The sequence below is a fragment of the Artemia sp. Qi Xiang Cuo genome, chromosome 15 (genome assembly GCF_049724085.1).
Source record: "Artemia sp. Qi Xiang Cuo chromosome 15, ASM4972408v1, whole genome shotgun sequence".
NCBI classification, from domain to species: domain Eukaryota; kingdom Metazoa; phylum Arthropoda; class Branchiopoda; order Anostraca; family Artemiidae; genus Artemia; species Artemia sp. Qi Xiang Cuo.
The window spans coordinates 45478487-45501034 of NC_142808.1; the positions used below are offsets into that span (position 1 = coordinate 45478487).

General features: G+C 35.2%; 1 protein-coding gene across 1 annotated transcript in view; it reads left to right on the forward strand.

Annotated features, from left to right (window-relative positions):
- Positions 1–22548, forward strand: part of Amph (amphiphysin) — a 117238-nt gene that overhangs the window by 71676 nt on the left and 23014 nt on the right. Inside the window, exons 7-10 of the mRNA XM_089101213.1 lie at positions 6279–6409; positions 10712–10743; positions 15491–15694; positions 21244–21387. Coding sequence (XP_088957339.1) covers positions 6279–6409; positions 10712–10743; positions 15491–15694; positions 21244–21387 — 511 coding nt within the window. The remainder of the gene's footprint in view (positions 1–6278; positions 6410–10711; positions 10744–15490; positions 15695–21243; positions 21388–22548) is intronic.

Below are 22548 nucleotides of genomic sequence, written 5' to 3' on the forward strand. Positions count from 1 at the left end.
CTACGCCCATGTCTGCAGCCATATATGTTCCTATCTTCTCTATTGAAGAGGTCTGGGACACATCATGTGTTGCACATTTTTTCATTGGTTCCTCCTTCGCGCTTGCGTAATGACGAATTTTTAGCGATTGCTTCATGTGGTGGGAATGTAGGAGACCCGTAGTTCGCTCCGCTAACCACGTCCGTTTGTGGCGCTGTAATATGTCGCATTTCTGTAACAAACGTATATGACTGTACATACCTAGGCTGTAGCCGAGACAGAGTAAAAGGTCAGTAGCTAATTCGACACCACTAGCTGAAATATCTCAAATAATTAAATTTTTTATACTTTTTCTGGTTGTTTCTTCCATAGAATCTTCTTGATAACACAGTCGTGTGCCTAATATATTCGTCCACAAGCAGAAACACTTATATACCAACCGATTATCAACATTCACTCTCAAAATATCCCTCTCGACTTCTTCTGTTCTAGGCTTCAAAATGGGCCCAATAAATGATTCAATGAGCCCGGTCCGGTCCAAGTGAAAATGTGGTAAAATTGATCAAAAACTTGAAGGTTAAATTAGAGTTAAGCCAAGACAGATAGTCTCTGTAAGAGACAAAACTGGCATACCTTTTTCGGAGTTGCATAAAAAATGGTTATTTTCGCTTCTTCATGATGGTCTGTTACCCTCACCGGCGGATCTAGAGCAAAATCTTGGGGAAATTTGGGGGGGGGGGGTGACTAGCGCCAATAATTGACCAAATTGATAAGTTCATTTAAAAAAAGAGTAGAAAAAGTAAAAAAAAAATCGGATTGAGGCGTCAGAGAAATCTTTGGGGCCCCTATCCCCGTGGCTCCCCTGGATCTGCTCCTGAATATCCCAGGGCAGAACTAAGGAGACATAAAGTAAGGGTAATTCAGATAGTCTATCAGTATTCTGGGCTCTTTGAAGGCAATTGAAGATCAAAAACGGATTCAAAAACTCATGACAGACAAAGTTCATTAGACTTTCAGGTAAAAGGGCGACTTAAGTTTTTATACTGTCTGGGCTTAGCCTACTGGGTAAGTGAGCTGGAATCAAGGGCTTGCGAGTTGCGACCGAGACTTAGAGTTGGCACATGACCGACAATGTTCACTAGACTGTTTGCAGGCGTTATGTTTGAAGAGCCGATGTGAAGAACTGATGCAAAAAATAAATAAATAAATAAATCGAACGCCGATTGTCCAGTTAGAACATTGGTCAATTTGACCTACTATGTTCCTGAATAGTTCTACTTTAGAAAAAAAAATAATTTGAAAAAAAATTGCTGTTAAATTTGTTTTGTTTCAGCTTGAATATTTTGTCTTCAAGATTTGGCAAAGGTATATTGAGTTCTTGGACGTCTTTACAAATAATACAATGCTTAAAATGCCTTTGAATTTTTGTCAAATTTTAAACAGCTCGTGAGAACCGTAAAGAAAGAGCGAACCCGTTCCAATTGTAACCGTAACTCTAAAACAAAGGAAGCAAAGTATGCAAAAAAAAAATCTAAACTGTATTATGTTTTAAGCTAAAGCTAGGCTTAAGTTTGAAGCTGTTACGTCAAATTGCATAATTTCTGTATTAGGGGAGAAATACTTCTGGCCATGTATATACATGGGGATTAAAAACCAACAGAGACTGCGGCCAGTGTTGTTGTTTTTTTTCTTTTTTTTTCACTGAGATTTTTGTCTTTGTTGGTTTTTGTCATGGCTGGCCAGTTCCGCTTAAGATCTTTCATGGGGATGAAATTTAAGAGTAACCTCTAAATGTGTAGCTACAGAGCCCCTTACCGCCATTATTGAAAGACGAAATAATTCCATAAAATCCCTTGATCCAAATCATGATTTATTTGTGTTATTTTCTTAAAGCGTAATTTATCTGTTGTATGCAAAATGTAATTGACTTCTTTGTTTTAGTCGATTTGTTGGAAGATCTTCTTTTTTGTTGATGTGTATATTGTGTCACATTTCATTGTCTTTCTTTATTTTCTTTTTCCTCTTTTTTAATCATTTATAATTACTCCTTTTATAATTTGATAAAAACGAGAAATAAATTTCATTCATTAATTAATTCATATAAGATACATAATAATAGAAGAAGTTTGATAGATTTGTTTCTCCAATGATCTTTAACTTTTAACTATCAGAACATTGTTGCTTTTGAGCTTTTTTATTTTATTTTGAAGTAGAATTTTCGTAAGAAAATTATTTATTATGCCCCTCGTCTTTAATAATATTGAAATTTTTCATGTAATTGCCACTCATCATCTATTTTTCTAGTTTTCTCTTTCGGCTTTCCCTTCCCTTCTAGTTTTTTCTTATGCTCTCAACTATCAGAACCTTGTTAATTTCGTACTTTTTTCTTTTTGGTATTTCGAAGGAATGATTACCATGAGAAAATATTTATTTTACCTCTCGTCTTTCAAATTTTTCTACTTTTTTGTCGCCTTTATAACTTGATCGAATATAACGGTAATCGAAGTACGATTACTATGAGAAAATATTTATTTCACCCCTCGTCTTCCAAATTTTTCTACTTTTTTGTCGCCTATATAGCTTGATCGAATATAACGGTAATCGAAGTACGATTACCGCGAGAAAATATTTATTTCACCCCTCGTCTTCCAAATTTTTTTACTTTTTTGTCACCTATATAACTTGATCGAATATAACGTTAATCGAAGTACGATTACCACGAGAAAATATTTATTTCACCCCTCGTCTTCCAAATTTTTCTACTTTTTTTGTCACTTATATAACTTGATCGAATATAACGGTAATCGAAGTACGATTACTATGAGAAAATATTTATTTCACCCCTCGTCTTCCAAATTTTTCTACTTTTTTGTCGCCTATATAGCTTGATCGAATGTAACGGTAATCGAAGTACGTTTACCTTGAGAAGATATTTATTTCACCCCTCGTCTTCCAAATTTTTCTACTTTTTTGTCACCTATATAACTTGATCGGATCTAACGGTAATCGAAGTACGATTACCACGAGAAAATATTTATTTCACCCCTCGTCTTCCAAATTTTTCTACTTTTTTGTCACCTATATAACTTTATCGAATATAACGGTAATCGAAGTCCGATTACTATGAGAAAATATTTATTTCACCCCTCGTCTTCCAAATTTTTATACTTTTTTGTCTCCTATATAGCTTGATCGAATGTAACGGTAATCGAAGTACGTTTACCTTGAGAAGATATTTATTTCACACCTCGTCTTCCAAATTTTTCTACTTTTTTGTCACATATATAAATTAATCGAATATAACGGTAATCGAAGTACGATTACTATGAGAAAATATTTATTTCACCCCTCGTCTTCCAAATTTTTCTACTTTTTGTCTCCTATATACCTTGATCGAATATAACGGTAATCGAAGTACGATTACTATGAGAAAATATTTATTTCACCCCTCTTCTTCCAAATTTTTATACTTTTTGTCGCCTATATAACTAGATCGAATATAACGGTAATCGAAGTACGATTACCCTGAGAAAATATTTATCTCACCCCTCGTCTTCCAAATTTTAATACTTTTTTTGTCACCTATATAGCTTGATCGAATATAACGGTAATCGAAGTACGATTACCACGAGAAAATATTTATTTCACCCCTCGTCTTCCAAATTTTTCTACTTTTTTGTCACCTATATAACTTGATCGAATATAACGGTAATCGAAGTACGATTACTATGAGAAAATATTTATTTCACCCCTCGTCTTCCAAATTTTTCTACTTTTTTGTCTCCTATATAGCTTGATAGAATGTAACGGTAATCGAAGTACGATTACCTTGAGAAAATATTTATTTCACCCCTCGTCTTCCAAATTTTTCTACTTTTTTGTCACCTATATAACTTAATCGAATATAACGGTAATCGAAGTACGATTACTATGAGAAAATATTTATTTCACCCCTCGTCTTCCAAATTTTTCTACTTTTTTTCTCCTATATAACTTGTTCGAATATAACGGTAATCGAAGTACGATTACTATGAGAAAATATTTATTTCACCCCTCGTCTTCCAAATTTTTATACTTTTTGTCGCCTATATACCTTGATCGAATATAACGGTAATCGAAGTACGATTACCCTGAGAAAATATTTATCTCACCCCTCGTCTTCCAAATTTTAATACTTTTTTTGTCACCTATATAGCTTGATCGAATGTAATGGTAATTGAAGTACGATTACTATGAGAAAATATTTATTTCACCTCTCGTCTTCCAATTTTTTCTACTTTTTTGGCACCGATATAACTTTTAACTGGTAAAACATTTTTGCTCTCGAGTTTTTTTCTTGCATTCCAAAGTAGAAATTCTCCAAGAAAATTATTTATTTTACCCCTCCATCCAAAAGTATAGAGCTTTTTCACGAACTATCAGGATATTATTACTGTTTGCTTTCGAGTCTTTTTTCGAGGAGATGCCTACTTTCAGAGATCACGTGCACCAGGTGGCGCGTTCCAAGTGTGGTGGAACTGTGAGGCACATGTGGTGTTCTAAGATATACATAAGGTGGTGGAAAATGGGTGCCCCCTCTCTTTTTTCTGTCCTGTAGTGGCGCAGTGGGATGTATCTTTACTTGGTAATCCTAGACCTAGAGTTTGAAGTCAGCTGTAGCAACACACTACAGGGCTCGGAATTTTGATTCCGCTGACGCCGTTATGAGGAAGTGTTTCCAGAACCATCCAAAAAACAAGGAACATTTTAGGGTAGGATTTCCATTAAAAAATTATTTATTATACCCCTCTTCTCCAAAAAATCGAGATTTTCCACGTATTTGTCACCCATCATCTGTTTTCTGTGCTTTACTTTTTTCCTGACGCTAATTCAAGCCGGCTTTTTTTATGGCTCGGAAACATTATTAAAAGCCTTACCTTAGGTCTTAGATCCTCCTGTGCCTCCAGAAGTGCTTAGGGCATCTAAGAAGAGTCGCCAGTCATCTCTCATCGCTGCGGCCATCCAGACACCCTCCCATTCAGTTTGGATTGAGGCATTGAGGTTTGTGAGGTCAGCCCGGTAGCTGCGTCGTAGGGTATTTTTGGAGCGTCCTCTTCTTCTGGTACCACGTGGCTGCCACCGAAGGACGACCTTTGGTAGTCGAGTTTTGGGCATTTGGATCACATGACCGAGATATCTCCACTTCATATATTTGATCACTTTGGTTACCAGTGGCGGAGATGTCTTCTGTCGTGTAGTAGCGTTTGTTACTTTTTGGGACCAGTGGATGTTTAGAATGCGCCTCAAACACCTGTTTTGAACACGAGGAGTTTCTTTTCCCAATTTTTAGTGGTATTTTCGCATTCAAAAATCTTGTCCGTTAAGCGGGTGCAGAGGTCGTCATTGAAAAGATAATTCCGGTTATATTTTTCTTGGATGTTTCTTTTAGAATAATTTTTTTTTTCAGGGGCAGATTGCTAAACCACCGCAAAACTCTCCTCCTTTATCCAGGCTTGAGATTGACTAATTACTTACAGGCGGAATATTATATATATATATATATAGTGAGTGAGTGAGTGAGTGAGTGAGTGAGTGAGTGAGTGAGTGAGTGAGTGAGTGAGTGAGTGAGTGAGTGAGTGAGTGAGTGAGTGAGTGATATATATATAGTATATATATATATATATATATATATATATATATATATATATATATATATATATATATATATATATATATATATATATAGAGAGAGAGAGAGAGAGAGAGAGAGAGAGAGAGAGAGAGAGAGAGAGAGAGAGAGAGAGAGAGAGAGAGAGAGAGAGAGAGAGAGAGAGAGATATATATATATATATATATATATATATATATATATATATATATATATATATATATATATATATATATATATATATATATATATATATATATATATATATATATATATATATATATATATATATATATATGTATATATATATATATATATATATATATATATATATATATATATATATATATATATACATATATACATATATATATATATATATATATATATATATATATATATATATATATATATATACATATATATATATATATATATATATATATATATATATATATATATATATATATATATATATATATATATATATATATATATATATATATATATATATATATATATATATATATATATATATATATATATATATATATATATACTAATATGTTACTAATTTTTGTACTTTTCTCATTTCTCATTTTTATGGCTTTTTTGCTTTTTGTTTCAAAAGCTAATCCAAGCCATATTTTAGGTCCATTCAGAATTGGAAACAATTATTGAAAAATTATCGAAAGAAAATCAGAGGACTGTTTCTACTACACGACGAATTTCAGCTGCTAATGGAGCATCCCTGGTGACACCTGTTACTCCAAATTCGACCAGGTGAGATCATAAACACTGCCAGGCAACTTTACAGGGGGACAAGCACTACAATCAGCTTTGTTTCTCCCCTGATTTAAATTCCATCATTTTCATTCTTCTATTTATTTTCTACATTTTCCACATATACTTTTTTGTTTCTTGCGGAGGCTTTTCCCCTTAACCATCCCGTCCCGCGCCACCCTGCCAGTTACCATGTAATTTAAGGCTTCAGCCACCACGACATGTTGCCTCCACTAACACAAATATATATGTATAAACTGTTCGAAAATAGTACCCACCTATTTCTTTTATCTCCTCTTTTATTGAAGAACCTTCCTTGGTAGTGTCATGGTGTATGGTGGACACCATGTTTTCCGTGTCCACCATGGAGAAAGCATGTTGTCCGTCATGTTTTCCCCCATCTCAGGAATTGCACTCGTCAGCTTTAGATCGGCTTGGGTAGACAACAGTCGTACATCAAAAGAGAGGAGAGTCACCCACTACTTTCCAGCCATCAGTGGCAAGTGGTACTTGACTCTCAGAACCGGTACTAGCAAGAGAACTTTCTGCCACCTCAGATCTCTCCTCAAGAGATATTTGTTTTGCTATGGTCAGCGCTTCAAATATCCAGGAGGATCGCTTTCTCCTGGGTATGACTGCCAGCCATTACTGGGTTCAATCCACCCAACCTTCGCAGTGTGTTTCATAAAATGCCCTGCCTCGTGGTGAGATACTGGGTAGGACGGCCAGTGGCTTGACGGTGACTGTGATTAGGAGCAGTATGTCTAAAACTATCAAAGTCATCAGGAGAAATTTCTCACCGGTGCCTTCCACGGATGAGATACATGGCACATTTAATCGATCAGGTAAAATCACGTTTTATTGGAAAGGTCCGTATTCCGCGCCAAGTGCCACCGTGTGGCGAAGCCGTGTGGTAAGTTATTGATAAGGTATCGCGAACTTGAGCAATGGTTTTATTTTCTAAAAATTATAAGGTTAAAAATATGCTATTTAGTTGATATTAGAGACTATAGGAACGGGGGGGGGGGTGTGTAAGTAAAAGTTTCCTTTTTTAGTATGTGAGTTTGATTAGATGTAAAAAGAATTAAGTGCCCGAAAAGCATCACTTATGTGAGAGGCTGTATATATGGCTTCATTAAAAGTGAAAAGATATGCATTCATACTGAATAGCCGCATTTTCCTGAAGTGTGCTATTAGACGGGGGGGGGGGGGGTAGTTACGATTCTCTAAGTGAAAAGTTTCATTGCATAAATATTGCCTTACCAGTCATGAAAGATGACTTCAGTTTTCATTTTTTTTCTCTCTCTTTCTCTGTTGTTAATAAAGATAAGACATGTTTTGCACAAAAAAAAAAACGAAAAAAATTTCAAATAAATATAATTCTCTAGTCTCCACAAAGCCTCCATGGTCTGTAAAGTAGTAATATCAAGGTTACAGCATAGAGTAAATAGCAAGGGTAAGAAAGTTGCTGCCGTATGCCCGTTTCGGGCATAAAAAGCAGAAACGACAATCTCTTCTGATGATCAGTAACCTACTGACTGACAGTGACATCGATTCACGGAAATGCACGGGGGTGGGGAGCAAAATATATTATTCAAAATCTTATGAGGAAGGGGTAAATCCCCCTTCCCTACCAAATTGGCACCCCTGTCGAATAACTATATTTTTGTAATAGATAAATACTCGCTTTAACCACCCATCATATAGAATCACGTGACTGAGTTCAGATTAGTGATTTGCTGGGAGTTACTAATATTACGATATTATATAGGTCTACTGAAAGAATGAAAAAGCTGACCGTCTTGTAAATAGCCAATCCCATTATTGGAACGTTATGCTTAATTTTTATCAATCGACGTCATTCATGTATGGAAAAGTCAGACCTCACATGCGGGTGCCTCAAAATCACTAATTTAAATAAGGCGTATTTTAAGTGTTAAATAGATGGCGTTAAATACGCTATTCTTACTTTATAGATGGTATTTATTAGGCAACGCTTTTTTAGACTTACGTTTTTTAGACTTACGTTTTTTAGACTTAGAAGGCTAGTTACGGCTGTTCACTCTGCAAGTCCCATTGAATGAATAAATGCATTTAATACCCATCCATGAAAAAACAGATGCGGCACAAAAAAGGAAAAACAAAACAAAAAACATTAGACACTACTCCTTCTGACACAATCAAAACAAAATGCAATAATCCGAAACAAATGCCGGCTACTGCGGTTAAACCTTGGCCCACGGGTGGGACTTTGCTGACAAATTATATTGATCAAATTCAGACATTCAGAACTGCTTTTTCAGGATTGGTAACACCGTGCTGGTGCGTAACCTATAACATATCTATTGCTTGTCCATGGTGGTAAACGCAGAAATAACTGCATACTCTTAGTACAGTGAATGCAATGTCAGTCTATCTGTAGCAGTAAAAATATGCCAAAATGGGCTAAGATAATGAGACAAAAGCATAGTATTGTACACCCGGGCAAACAGTCAACGCTATACGGCTATATGTATACGGTATACGGCTATACTTCTGAAAACGAGAAAGCAGTAACCGCTGCGTCTCTAGTATTCACCGTCCAATAGGATGGCCCAGATATACAATTCCATCCGCGAGCTCAATAATAGAATCATCAAGTGTGACGCTCCGACCAACATCAGATTTCAATTAAACAGCAGTACTTCAGGCTTTTCAGCATTAAACTGGAGTCCAATATGGGCATACTCTTGTTTTAATTTGCTAAAATTGTCTTCAAGCCCACGCAGAAACTAGCTCAGTTCAGTGGCATTATAATATTGTTGTTAAATATTGTCGGTGACAAAATAGCACTTTGTCTTACCCCTTTCTTGCCACCTTCATTGCACACCTACTGCCTTATCTTAAAGATGTGTTCGATATAATCGAACACAGTCGTTGGGTGGTAAATATTAAATTAAAATAAAAGGAAAAACTTTAGTGAGATGGATGTTCCCGTTTTTTACTGCATAACAAATTAAATCTTGGTGAACGTTTGACACTGCCGGACGTAAGACCTCTTCAATATTTTTTGCTGATGAAAGATATTGGGGCTTGACACGTGTTAAAGCTCAGAAAGCAACTTCACATAAATATGTGGTGTTGAATGGCAGAAGAACATATAATGCCATATCTGCGATTGTGGGAAATTCAGTTCTAGTTCTGATCCAGAATTCAGTCAGTGGCTTCTTTGGAAATTGTAGTTTTAAGTTTGAATTACTCGAAAGCTCAGAAAATTCCTCTTGAGCTTTAAGTGGCATGTAGTCAATCTCAGTTAAATCAATACAAAACGGATTTGGAATCCAAGCTACCTTTTTAATAATAATAATCTTCTTAAATTTTGACCTCTTCACAACCATCTTACTTCTGCATGTAATAATAAAGTTATATAGACGGAATTCGTATCCTTACAAAGATTTGAAAATATATAACTGTTAAGGGCATGGCTCTTGATAAAATTTATAATCTTAACAGCATTCTGAAGCACTTCCTTCAATTATGGTACTATTTTTTTTGCTGCAAGGGCCTCGCGGTGAATAAGGCAGTGAGTAAAAGTAATATGGTCATAATGAGTAGCTTGAAAAATGATTTAAAACCAATGCTTTTGCCCGTCATCGCCCTTGTACCATCTGTCCATATACAACATCAATTTTTCGATCCTAGACCTTCAGTTTTTAAAAGTTCATCAACTTTACAATATATGTCTTTTCCTGTAGTGTGTTATAAATATTTGACTTTAATATTTAAACATTCGACTTTAAAATTTCTTGTGACCCCATGATTTTGCTACGCTACCCCATTTGGGGTCGCGACCCATAGTTTACGAAGGCCTGGACTAATGCATTCAATATTGTATATTCTCTGTTGGTAGTTCGTTCTCCACCTTCTTATTATATTTGACTGCCGAGTCACAACCGGTGCATCACTACAGAAGTTTTTTATTTGTATAATAACCAAATTTACATACCGCCATTGTTTATTTAAAATTGCATGTTTTGATACACTTTCTGCGTTATTGGAAGGGGTTGGATCCCTTCTTCAAGGCAGTGATGGCTCTAGACTCTAAAGTTTAGTCAGCCGAAGGGTGTATGTGCTGCCCATGACCCATGAAAATATTGCCATGATCTACCTGTGGGGCATGTGCCTTACGACGGGATGCACCGCTCTAGACTTAGTTGGGTTTTATTCTTCTTCTTTCTTTTCGTGGCGATGATAGCTTTAGATTTAGTTGTTCTTCTTTTGTCTTTTTGCATCTTTGAACTTTCTCTCATTTCTTCTTTTTAGTTCTCCAATTGTTTCTACACCCGAAGCCAAAGGTAAGAATTTCTTCTCTTATCCTTTACTATCACCTCAATTCTTAACACTTGCATTTTCCAAACCTCTTTCTGCTGTCTTTTAACGTCTCATCCTTTTTACCCTTATAGAGCCCTTAAAATAAATTACATGTCTCAACAAGCCGCTGTATAGTATGCACTATCTCTGTTTTATAATTTTTTCTCTGTTTGCGCGGTTCCATCAAAGTTCAGCGTTTTTGTGGATCATCTAGGGACGTTTTTCCAAGGACTTTCCGTGGACCATCTTAGGGACTTGGAATCCAAGGGCTCTAGTGAACTCAGGTGGAGGAACCCTACTTATCTGCTTTCACAAAGGAGACATGACTAATTCATACAGCTTAAGGTTGCTCTAACCAGTGTTTCCACTAGAGCCGTATCCAGGGGGGTTAGTATCCATTTCGAACCCCCCCCCTCCCTAAAATTTTGTTAGACTTATAAAGAAGTAACAAATTTGCATATAAACAAATTTATGATTTGTCTTGTGAATTTTTTTTGTACCCCCCCCCCCAAAAAAAAAGTCCATGATACGGCTTTGGTTGCCACTCTGAAAATCTAGATATTTTAGGGATATTTTATTACCTCAGTATCTACGAGTTTAGGGCTAAACAGACGTGGCGTTTTTCCGTGGTAGGTTTATTTTACGCTAGATATTGAACTAGGATTTTTTTTTTTTTAGGTTAACGCTCTTTTTGAGTTTTCTTTGTGCTGATATATTTGCATTTGAGAAATTGTATCAACAAAATTTTCAATGCTGGTTTTGTAGAGATACTGGCTATGAAGGCTTAAGCTTATTTAATCTCATTAAGCTTAATAAGCTGGTTAATAGCTTGGTTTAACGGAGTTTCTGCTTTAAGTGTCAAACTTAACATATTTTCCAAGTAAATACTGCTTTTTTGTGAAAAAGCCGGATTATCGATGGTCACTCGCCCGTCAGTGGTCATAAAACGACAGTAGAAAATGTTGTGTCAGCCAGTCAGAATTTTTTTAGCATTTTTCGGCCAATCAAAAAATTAAGTGAAATTTCTGATTGGTTCATATTAGCTCTTGCTAAATCTCAGCATTATTAAAGTTTCATCGTGAAATTTCAGCAACAATTGAAGTAAGAGAAAGTCTTAAAAATATTTAAATATTAATAGAAGATTGAAATATAAAATTTTGTTATTAATTAAATATTAATATAAAATATTAATAGAGGTCTTAAGTAAAAATAGAAATAAGTGCTATGTATTAGACTTTACTCGAGCTGAGAACGGTAGCTCCTAACATATAGTAAAATATAGTTGGGCCCGAAATTTTTACAATATCACTATCCTTTTTACTTCATTTCTTCTCTCTGAGAATGACATTCAAAGGAAAAATACAGATGTTTGGACTGTTAAGTAAATAATCTTGCACATATGAGTTTTCTATGTGTGTAATACGCCGTTTGGAATTTTTAAGGATTAGGTGTGTCTTTTAATCATTAAACTGATGAAGCCATACTCCTCTAATTTAGAAAATGGACTTTAAGTTCTTCAAGAAAACAAGGCATTGGAGGAATTTTTTTTCGAGTTGTGATTTTATCGAACTAAAGGTCCTAGAATATCAGGAGAGGGCTCACTCGAACGGAAATTAAAAGTTATAACGGTCCTTTGAAAGAAAGACAAGTAAGATATGTGCTCCTAAATCCCAAAAACTTCCACGACTCGAACGCTTTTTTCAAGTTGGAGTGCAAATCTTATTTCACTCCAACATTACTTTTCTATTTTATTTATACCCCAACACCAAACAATACTTTTCATAAGGCTTTATTGTATAAATTCAGAACAAATTCATTTCTTAATATTCCTCCTGAACTCCTTCTTTCAAGTCGGAGTGCACACTTTTTTCATTCCCAACATTACTTTTCCAATTTATGTATACTCCAGCACCAAGCAGTAGAGGGGGTTGGGGCACATTTGATTAAGAAAGACATAACACCTGCTGGGCGCTTTTTATGGGAGCCTGAGCGTATCCAAGGTTTCAAGATTTTAACGGTTCATTTCATGTTTCATCTTGTTTGTTTTTTTATGTTTTAATCGATAAATAAACTTGTTTTGAGAAATTATTGAAGATATTAGTATTTTTATTATTATTCATTTATTGCCCGTCAAAAAAAGGATACAATAGACGGATTAATCACTAAAGATAACAAAAAGAAAAGAAAAAGACACAAACACCATTGACAATTCAAATACATGACAAAAAACTCTTCATTACATACATTAAGTTAATACGAATAAATTATTGCAAACAAATTGACAACCATGGGTGATGAAAATTTCTTTGAAAAAGAAATTTATTAATACTAATAAAAAAAAAGAGTTATTAATACTGTTCTAATTTTTAAAGTGGATTGGGCCTCATGTGTTTCACATGTTCTCCTCCTCCAAAAGTATGGGGTTTGATGAGAACATATTAAACTCATCAATAAATTTAAATAAATGCAAGATGTCTTTACAGTGCCAGGTGGAAATTTTCAGTGCTTATTTAACACCCGCATCGCTTGGTCACTTTATATAAAATTACAATCGGCTTCCACAACGTAGCTTTAAGCTCGGTTCTGATAGGAGTCGAACTTTGCTTCGACAGCAGACCCAATGAAAAAAAGTATTCCAACAAACAAATATCGGGTTTATTTTTCTTCGTGATGGTGGTTGAAAAATTCATTTCTTTTTTTTTTTTTTTTTTTTATAATAATACAAGTTTCTTCAATGTGCTGATAAAAACGTACAATTGGCATTCCAATTTCACGTTCAAGAGTTTAGCATTTGATTAGAAAAAACAGTGAAAATTAAGTCTGATTTTTAGATTGGTTAGGTGTAAGTTATACACTACCATATCTTAACAGATAGGGAAAATCGGTAGTTCAGTTTTAATGAAAAAGAATAACATATGCAACTATGCAATTTTAGTTCTACCCGGGACCAAATTTAAAAAAAGTGGGTAAAAAAATTTGCAAAAAAAACGAAAAAAGCATGTGATAGCAAATAGCTTAAGAAGGTGTAGCTTTCAATTAAAGGTGTAATTGTCTATTTGCAAATCAACAGATTGTTGAAAGAAAGCGTTGTCAAATTTAACAAGTTAATTTTATTGATTTTATTTTGACGGTTTAACGTGGCTAATTGTGGCACTACACTAAAAAATTTAAAATTTTGAAAAAGACCAAAGAAATTCTTAAAAGGTCATGGTTTCCTGTTGAAAATAGGCCTAAGATGGGTCCGGGGGGAGAGCTATTTTGATGTCCTTGGTACTTCAACGGTAAAGAAATGTTTAGATTTTGTTTTTTATTAACAAGTAGGTCACAAAAATAACAGTTAAATATGCATATAATACCAACAAAACAAATAAAAATCACCACTTACGTTTAAAATAAGTTCATAATGTGTGTTGGGGACGACCCTAAAGAACACATGTCAACTATTAATACACTTTTTGGTCCTCCTCCCCCACACAAAATTTGTTCCTCCTTCTCCTACAAAATGTGCTCCCCCTCCCCCTCCTTCACCCTTACTAAACAGTTAATCAAAATTCCTAAAATAATCGTATTTACAGGGAACTTGAATGAATTCCACATTCATATTCTACAACTCATCTCAACTCCTGACACATACCAACACTCGCCCCAATCCCAAAAGACACGAACCAAAATGTCTTTTCAACAACTTTCCACGATATACTCACTCACTCAAATCAATCAATCCATCAGTAGAATATTGGTTAAAACAATAACATAGCAAAGGAGAACGGAATTCCTTATCCTTTTACTTCTACGGGAAGTCAGTTCTAGGCTTCTGGGTCTATATACCTAATGTTTCGGCATATAGGCTTCAAATGTTTCTTTTCCGTCAAAAATGTCACATATTTCAAATATTGCTTCAGTTAAATGGTTTATCTGACTTGAAAGCTGAGATATACATTTAAACGCCATGAAAAAGCTTCCCGTCTGAGTCTATGGGTCAAGGTTTCGGCTAGTTAAGGAGGGAAGCTTGGACTCAACTCCCACCGACTGCAATTTTTTTAGCACTTCATTTTACTGAGGTAATAACCTACTTCCTTTTGTAAGTTATTGGCTAGTGGCACTATAGCTGATCCATGGTGTTTGCCGTTCTCTGGCCTAAGAACTAAGGTCTGGGACCCATGCCTGCTTTACCCTCTATTTTCAAACGCCCGATCAATTTGGTACTGGATTGGATAAAATGTGCTATGTATATAACCTATTGCCGTATCACTTTGCCCCAAAACATAAAACCAAACGAATTGTTGCTGTTATTTCAAAAAATGCAGTATATGTAAAGCTAAAGCTAAGTTACTTTTGCTCGAAACAGAATGCCAATTATTTGTTTCCAATTCATTTGGTGGTTGAAGCAATTTGATTTATCTCCGAGAGCTTGCCACATAAAAACTTTACTAATAATTGCGAACAATGTCACTGCATTGCATTGTTAGTCGTTATGCAACTACTTTCGTCTAGGCAAGCTTTCCTAGCCTAAAATTAATCGGATAGGAAGAAATAGTGGACATTTTGCGCGTATAAATATGTGCAAATAAAAGTATGTATACAAAATAAAAGTAAAGAAGAAAAATTTTTTTAATCTGACTTCAAAAAAACGAAGACGATGGTATTAATTTCTTTGGTTCTGGACAGCCGTAATGTATATTTTCTTACTTTTTGCTTATTTACTAACCAAACTACTTGCAACTAATTCAGAGGAGGTGCTGGCCGGCCACTACGAGGAAGATTTTCCTCCCCCACCGCATGACAAAAGTATTGAGTTCACGTCCACCCCTTTCAAGCAGTATGATGAGCCAGCCCCTCCTGTAATAAGAATGAATGAAGAAGTAATTAAAATTGATATAGCTGTTGATGATGTAGATTCTCTGCATGCGGGAGTAGGGAGTGCACGCATCAATGGTGATTGGCTTTCTCTTATTTTGATTATTTTTATATTGTAAAGGCTTATAGCGAAAAAAAAAATATAGTAAAATTTTGAAAAAAAAACAAACAAAGTAACGGGTCTATGGCCAGTATAAAAAAAAAACAAAAAAAACAACGAATATTTTGCTTGTATAAAAGATGACGTTTTCAGAATAAAGAACGGAAATAATCTAATATAATTTAAATTAAATAATAAAATGATATTAATAAAATAACTTAAATGTTATTAATCAAATAACTAAATAATTGGTTTAGATAATGTCAAAATAATTTAACAATTTAAAAGAGAAAAGGGATAATATCTAAAAAAAAGAATGAAAATCGAAAGATCGAACTAATATATATATATATATATATATATATATATATATACATATATATACATATATGCTCTATATATATATATATATATATATATATATATATATATATGTATAGAATTTTTCAATTGAAAGGCGTAGGTAATAAACAATTAGCGAGTTTTTTTTTTCAAAATTTGCCTCTCTTTGTCTTGTCGTTATAGGCCAATTCGGCTTTAGATATTTTAGGCTTATAGCTTTGGTGATGAATTAATTTACCTAGTAAATTACAGCATTAATAATAAATGACAAATTGCTGGGGGGGGGGGGCAACTGCCGCCTTGCCCTCCTCCCCCTCTTTCTCTCTCTTTCTCTCTCTCTCTCTCTCTCTCTCTCTCTCTCTCTCTCTCTCTATCTCTCTCTCTCTCTCTCTCTCTCTCTCTCACACTCTCTCTCTCTCTCTCTCTCTCTCTCTCTCTCTCTCTCTCTCTCTCTCTCTCTCTCTCTCTCTCTCTCTCTCTCTCTCTCTCTCTCTCTCTCTCTCTCTCTCTCTCTCTCTCTCTCTCTCTCTCTCTCTCTCTCTCTCTCTCTCTCTCTCTCTCTCTCTCTCTCTCTCTCTCTCTCTCTCTCTCTCTCTCTCTCTCTCTCTCTCTCTCTCTCTCTCTCTCTCTCTCTCTCTCTCTCTCTCTCTCTCTCTCTCTCTCTCTCTCTCTCTCTCTCTCTCTCTCTCTCTCTATCTCTCCCTCTCTCTCCCTCTCTCTTTCTCACTCTCTCTTTCTCACTCTCTCTCTCTCTTTCTCTCTCTCTCTCTCTCTTTCTCTCTCTCTCTCTCTCTCTCTCTCTCTCTCTCTCTCTCTCTCTCTCTCAGAGTCTCTCTTTCTTTCTTCCTTTTAACTCCTCCAGCTTGTAGATCCGTGTAGTCCGTTTAACTGAAGACCTCTGTTTCAACCATAACGGCCTTATTTTTAATCCAATTTAAATATTTGTACCTATTTTATTTGGGTTTTTTACCGCTCGCCGGGTTTGACAACCAATGTTTATGGCTGTCTTATTTTTCTTATTGTTTTTTTTTTTTTGTGATTTTGTGTTTCAGGTGTGCCAATGGTTTCTTGCTTAGTTAGTTGTTGCTTGCTTGGTTTTGCTCTTTGCTTTGTTAATAATAACATTGTTTGCTTGGACCCGATTGGATTTTGCTCTGTCTTCGAACATTTTGCAGGAGGTGCCGCAGGGATGGGCAAATCTCTGTTTACTCAGCAGCACCTTCTTTTTATCGCTAGGTCTTCTTCTATCTCTTCCTGCTTTTGACGGCGGTAATTCAAATGGCAGTAATGTGACTTTTGTATTATTATTATTTACAGCAAGCCTCCCTAGAACTAACCATGTTCTATCAATTGTTTTAATCTGTTTTTCCATATCTTGCATATTCTCAAGATATTTATATTTTTTTATTTCAAATTGTTATCTTTTCTCACTTGCCTATGTTCTATGTTCAAACTGCTGGTCCTTAATAATAGTGAAATAATCCGAGAAAATTTTTCAGTTTTCTGCTTTGATGCAAAATGTATGGTGTGTAACATACAACCTTTTGAGTTACATCCTTCGCGGTTTCCCCGCACAGATAAATTATATACATAAAAAAGACCTAAACAGTGAATAATTTTTTCCTTCTCATCAGTGGTCCCAATTAGGGAGGGGCTATGCCCCTATAGATTTATTGAAAAAATACCTTTCTCTTAGACCCCCCCCCCAAATTTATCAAGAACGGTACCACTGTTCCTTTTTTTTTTTAGCAAAAGCACTAGTAGTATTTACTTCACATTATTCAAAGTAATGAACAGATTAGCTAAGAAACCCGAATACTTAGGCGTTCATTTCTGAGTAGCTTTGTCAAGTTCTAGCATATATTTTAAATAAAACTTTGAATTGTCTGAACAGTTGGTAATTTCTAAAACACATAACATGACTTTAAATTTGTCTTTGAGAGGCGGCTAACAATCCATGGTGTGTTTGTAAAATAACCGTTACTGGTATAAGTTTCTGGATAGTATCATCAGATGGTAGCCCAGTGGCGGCTGGCCTTTCTTGCGGCCGAGGCAAAATCTTGATTAGCGCTCTCCCCCTTGTTCCCCAAGAGTTTTCAGGCATAATTTTTATAAAATTTTTATTTATTAACAAAATGTTCGACTAATTTTTATTTATTTAAATCTGACTTCTCTTACTTTATATGGGAAAAGATATGGGAAAAATTAAAATTTCAAATGATTATAAATGTTCGATTATTTTTTGAAATTCCCGACCCTAAAATTTCTCCGCCCGGGGCAAGTGCCCCTCCTGGCCCCCTAAAACTGCCTCTGTGGTAGCTTTTATTTTAAATAGAAGTTTAATTAGTCTGGATAATCGGTAATTTTAAAGTAGATGTTATGGCGTCATATTTGTCGCCGAGAGGTGCTTAGCAGTCTGTGATTTGCCTGTTAAGTAGGTAAAAGAGTATGGGTAACTTATAAAAGTTGAAACTAGTGCTAGTATCGAAAAAAAAAATCAATGACGTCTAGCATTTGGTGTCTCTAGGCATTTTTTAAGCTTTGCCACCATTTTTATGTCAGAAACTGAGATCAGACATTTATTACTACGCTAATTTTAGCAATTACTTTAATTAAGTTAATTATTCTTATTGTTGTACTGAAAAAATGCAAAGCAGCGTCAAACGCTAGATGGCATTTACAGTTTTTTTTTTCGACACTAGCGCCAGTTTCCATTCTAATAAGTTACCCCAACTCTCTCTCTTTCAAGTGGGTCTTTACGGGTAAAAGCTTGGATTTTTGCTGTTTCGTACGAAGAAAAATTTGATTTTTTTAAGAGGATTTGATACCTTAATCTTGATTTTGCCAGCCTCACTCTGGGTTGACTGTTTCAAAGACAGAAGGTCCATAAGCGAATTCTTTCATGGGACTAGTTGTCATCGAAAACTATTGAGAACTTGTGATTTGATTATGAAATTCGATTGAAAAGACTGTGAAGTTGTGTCAGCAAAGTTTTCAATCAAAGCGGTATCCACTACAGGAAATTCGCTGAACTGACAAATTGATTATTTGACATTTCTTTTGAGGTAGTTTTTCCATTTATCTAGGAGGTATGCTAGAACGTTTTTAATGACTAGCCTTTCCTGAATTAAACAAAAAAAAAATCTGCTCCGTTTAATCGAAAAAACAAAATTCATACTTTCTAATGATAAAAGTTTCACTAAAACCGAATATCTCGCATCTCCTGCACAAAACAAGAGAACTTAAATTTTGTCTTCTAGGAGTTCAGGGAAAGTTGGTATTGGCTTCTAGTTTTTGCGTTTATTTAGATCGTTTATCCAAACTCTACAAGTTATGGGAAGACCGCCTAATCAGTTCTAAATAGTTTGGCCATACAAATTGAAAAAGTTTATAATGGACAAAATAGTCTTATTCATATGGTATTGAATTCCCTTGAAGTTTGACCCTTTATGGCTCGATCTATCAAAATAGGAAAACAGGGAGAATTATATGAAAATAAGCGGAAATCTGCAGTATGCTTGCAGAATTAGATTTTGTTTGTAAAAGTTTCGAGTTTTGCAGTTTTGTGTGAAGTAGGGCCTTTCTCCCTTTCAGAATGACCCTTTTCGCGAAATAAGGAATTTAAATTATCTGTAATTTTAATAATAACCTTAAATATCATAATGAAATTAGCCTGTTTATTCTATGCCTAAGTTAGAGAGAAATAGAAATTTTTTTAAAATAATTTATGAGTTGAAAACTTTTTATTCTTATCATTGGTTTAAAATTGCACACAGAAGAACCAATCAAGTGGAATCTAGCTATTTCTTCTTTCTACTGACTCAGTGTTTCATGCAGGAGCCAATTAGGCTTCAAAAAGGCGGGATTGTTGGTTTCTTTGGTATACGCCTAAGTATTGACCCGCATGGCTTGCGAGCAGAAGTCAAAGATGTATCCTATGAGACTGGGATTCGATATCTTACAGGATTCCCTATCTCGTCTATTATAAGCTCTTTTTGTTAGTGTGACCAAACTATTTAGAATTGATAGGTCCGTCTTGCCACAACTGGTAGTGATAAATAAGAGATCCTAATAAACGACAGAAAAACCGACATGTACTTTCGCAGAAATCTTAGAAAAAACTATTTAACTCCTCCCTTTTTGTGCTGGATAAAGAGATCTTTAGATTTAATGAAGCTAACATCATTAGATAGTGTCAATTCTTTTCTTGATTGAACGGAACAGAGGTTTTAAAGTTCAGCAAGGACAGTCTTTAAAATATTATAGCATACCTGCTTGCAGGAGTGTTGTTTGGGGGGAGGCGGGCAGTTTCCCTCCCCCCAATAATTTGGTGACAAAATTATTATATAGCCTTTGCCCCCTGACTGTCCGGATATAGACCCATCTTGCCCCCCCCCCCAATAAAAATGCTAGAGCTACGCCCCTGCTTTGTTTGTGAAACATTAAAAAGCAGATTAAAGAAAACATCATTTGAGTAGCTTATAGCTTTGGAAGTTCCCTGTTTGGAAGTTTCATGATGCATAATATTTATGATGTATGTACATTGTATAAACAGCGCTTTGCTTAACAATTAGTAAGAGATTATATGTTTACTTTATTGTAAGATAGACTCACGTTAGCTTTTCATTATGTTGACACATTTAAGACTCCTTGTAAATTTTTACTAAAATTGCTTTGGGAGTCCCCGTGGTGCTAGAAGAATTCGCTAGTGGTTCCTTCGTCTTTGAGACGGTCAGCCAACACTGAGACTTGCAAAATAATTTTGAAGGTATTGAATCTTCTTAAAGCTTGTTTTTATTACGGATTTTATTGGAATGAAACATCTCTTTTTTCTCTTGGCTTGAGCTTTAGTATGTAAATTTAAAATGAGTGCTCTTTATGAATGTTGGCTTTGTAATGGAATGAATTATATCAGGATTTTATATTCATACTTTTTTAATACAAAAAGATGAAAAAAAGCTTCCGTCAATGGAATTTGTTCAAATCTTTCAATACAAGACGGTTAATTTTTAACCTTTTTTGCGAAGTGCTTGGTGCGTAACTTGTATTAGTTGGCAACGCTGTTGGGATCCCAGTCTTAGTATTTAATAAAATGTCTCAATTGTATATAACTTATCTGTGCTTTTCAATTTGGCAGTCGCTCTGAAATTTCTATGCAAATTTGCTAAAAATTAGTTCATCTCAGGTCGTTCTCTCCGCGAAGAATTTGAAACTCCAAAGGAGTATGAACCGGTTGAAGTAGGTGCTCAAGTAACAAATGGAGGAGGAAGCCCCTCCCTCCCAGCTCCTGCTGCCAAACGAAATGATGAACTCTATGACATTCCCGTTGGTGAGTTATCTGATTTACTTGCGGTGATCTGTGTAGTTGTCTGAGAAGAATACAAGGACGAACTTATTATGTCGAGAACATTTGTTATTCCAAGTATAAATGAATTCGCCAAGTATAAATGAAGATTTATGGCCTCTAACATGGGGACGTGTTTAGAACTTAACATTTTGTCTATAAGAAAATTGTACAAAACTTAATAATAGTTATTTTAAAGTAAAAAACCGCGAAAAAAAGGGAAGAAAGAAAACCTGACAACATTGAAATGATGAAACCACAAAAAGAGAGTAAGTCTCTAACTAGCAACTACATCCATACAATTTAGTGTAGTAGAAAGTAGTCTTATACGGAAAATCCCCCAGGGGAAAGTCCCGCCCCCCTCCGGCTAATTCCCCCACGCACACCATTGAGCAGCCACCGCGAAATTAAAAAATAGGCACCTCAAAATGTCGATCAGATGTCCAAAATAATAAATAAAAGGACCAGATATCAAAAACGGTAAAGTTCTACCAAATCATATTATTGAGTTAGGACAAAAGTGAATACACCATTCGATGCCTTTTTTTATACTGATTACGAATATAATAATCATTTCTGTTGGAAATGAGTTTCAGCCCCCCCCCCTAAATGTGCCAATTCAGGGTTAAGTTAGGTTGGGTTAGGTTAGGTAGATATAGGGGGGGGGCTGAAATTAATTTACAATAGAAATGATTATTATATTCGTTATCAGCATAAAAAAAAGGCATCGAATGGTGTATTCACTTTATTTCTAACTCAATAATATGATTTGGTAGAAATTTACCTCAAAAACAGTTTTAGAACAGAGGCTGTTTGATTTCCAATCACTTTTGACCTATAAAAATAGGGTTAGAACTCTCAATTCTGGTCGAATGAGCATCCTTTTTGATTTAATGTTACTCTTGACTTTCATAATAACAGCGTGGACCAGAAGTATTCCCAGGGATCAAGAGGGACTACCTATCAATTTTTACCTCCATCCCCCCCTCCCCTTCTTTGGAACTAATTCTGTGTTTACCTGAAGGCGCAGTGAGATTTAGGATGTTTTGTCATTATAATGCACCCTTTGAGGCATCTTCCTCCTCCCTAACAACAAAACAATCAGAGAAACTTACTGTAGAGGTCCAAAGCTCTCATCTATAAATG